We start from the raw sequence: 1,061 nt of genomic DNA, 5'->3' as shown, positions 1-1,061 counted from the left end.
CCCCCAGCACCCCAGGGTACCCCCTTGGCACCCCTATGACCCCTCTCAGATACTTCCCATTACACCCATGCACCCTCCAAATACCCCCAGGATGCCCCCTGCACCCCCGAGATACACCCTTGCTCTCCCCAGCACCTCTCAATACCCTCTAATCCTCCCCAGCACCCCCTAACATGTCCCTGCTACCCCACCCCCCTCCCCGAGCACCCTCCCTGCAGGGCCAAGGGTGGGAGCAGGGGTGTGGGGACCCTCCAGCCCCACTGCCCCCACCCCATCTCGGCCACCCTCACGCCCCACTGTGCACCCCCCCAGTCTTTGACCGGGAGATCGTGTCCGAGATGGGGGCACTGGGTGTGCTGGGCCCCACCATCAAAGGTGAGTGAGGGGCAATGGGGGGACCAGGACCCTCCAGAGAGTGGGGGAGACTTTGGGGGAGCTGTGGGGTCACTGAGGGGGGAGTTCGGGTCCCCATAGAGACAGCAAGGGAGCTGGGGGGCTACAAGGGGTGGATGTAGGGGGCCAGGGGTCCCCCTTGGGGGTTACCAGGGTGTTATTGGGGGGGTCCAGGGTGCCATGGGGGAGTGTTGGGACCCCTGAGGAGGGGCTGGGGTGTCCCCTGGGGCAATGAGAGGGTTTGGAGGGGCTGAGGAAAGCAGTGGTCCTCCTTGGGGGTGTTTTGCAGTGGGGGGGGGGGCAGGGCCCTCACGTGGGGGTAGGGGGGTGGGTGGTTCCTGGGGGGGGCGGGGGGCCATAGGGGACAGGGTGAGCCGGGCTGGGATTCCTTGGGTTGGGGGGCCCAAGGGTCTCTGTGGGGCAACGCTGTCCCCAGGGTATGCCTGGGGGGGGTCCAGCATTCTCCGTGGGGTGATGCTGTCCCCAGGGTACGGCTGCGCGGGCACCACCTCCGTGGGCTACGGGCTGGTGGCGCGAGAGCTGGAACGGGTGGACAGCAGCTACCGCTCGGTGCTGAGCGTCCAGTCCTCCCTCGTCATGCACCCCATCCTGACCTACGGTACCCCTGCCCAGCGGGACCGCTTCCTGCCCCCCCTGGGTGAGACCGG

The 1,061-nt window shown here is 67.7% G+C and overlaps 2 protein-coding genes across 2 annotated transcripts in view; both read left to right on the top strand.

Moving 5' to 3' along the window:
- Nucleotides 1–152, top strand: part of LOC104833242 (microtubule-associated serine/threonine-protein kinase 1-like) — a 17,724-nt gene extending 17,572 nt beyond the window's left edge. Inside the window, 1 exon segment of the mRNA XM_010569820.1 lies at nucleotides 133–152. Within this exon segment, the coding sequence (XP_010568122.1) occupies nucleotides 133–152 (20 nt within the window).
- A 66-nt stretch (nucleotides 153–218) lies between these two features.
- GCDH (glutaryl-CoA dehydrogenase) overlaps nucleotides 219–1,061 on the top strand; it is a 2,541-nt gene continuing 1,698 nt past the window's right edge. The window contains exons 1-2 of the mRNA XM_010569819.1: nucleotides 219–375; nucleotides 881–1,054. Coding sequence (XP_010568121.1) covers nucleotides 339–375; nucleotides 881–1,054 — 211 coding nt within the window. The 5' untranslated portion in view covers nucleotides 219–338. The remainder of the gene's footprint in view (nucleotides 376–880; nucleotides 1,055–1,061) is intronic.

The sequence above is a fragment of the Haliaeetus leucocephalus genome, unplaced genomic scaffold (genome assembly GCF_000737465.1).
Source record: "Haliaeetus leucocephalus isolate CR32 unplaced genomic scaffold, Haliaeetus_leucocephalus-4.0 Scaffold274, whole genome shotgun sequence".
Lineage (NCBI taxonomy): Eukaryota > Metazoa > Chordata > Aves > Accipitriformes > Accipitridae > Haliaeetus > Haliaeetus leucocephalus.
Note: the sequence above shows the minus strand (reverse complement) of the source record. Positions and strands in the feature narration are given on the sequence as shown.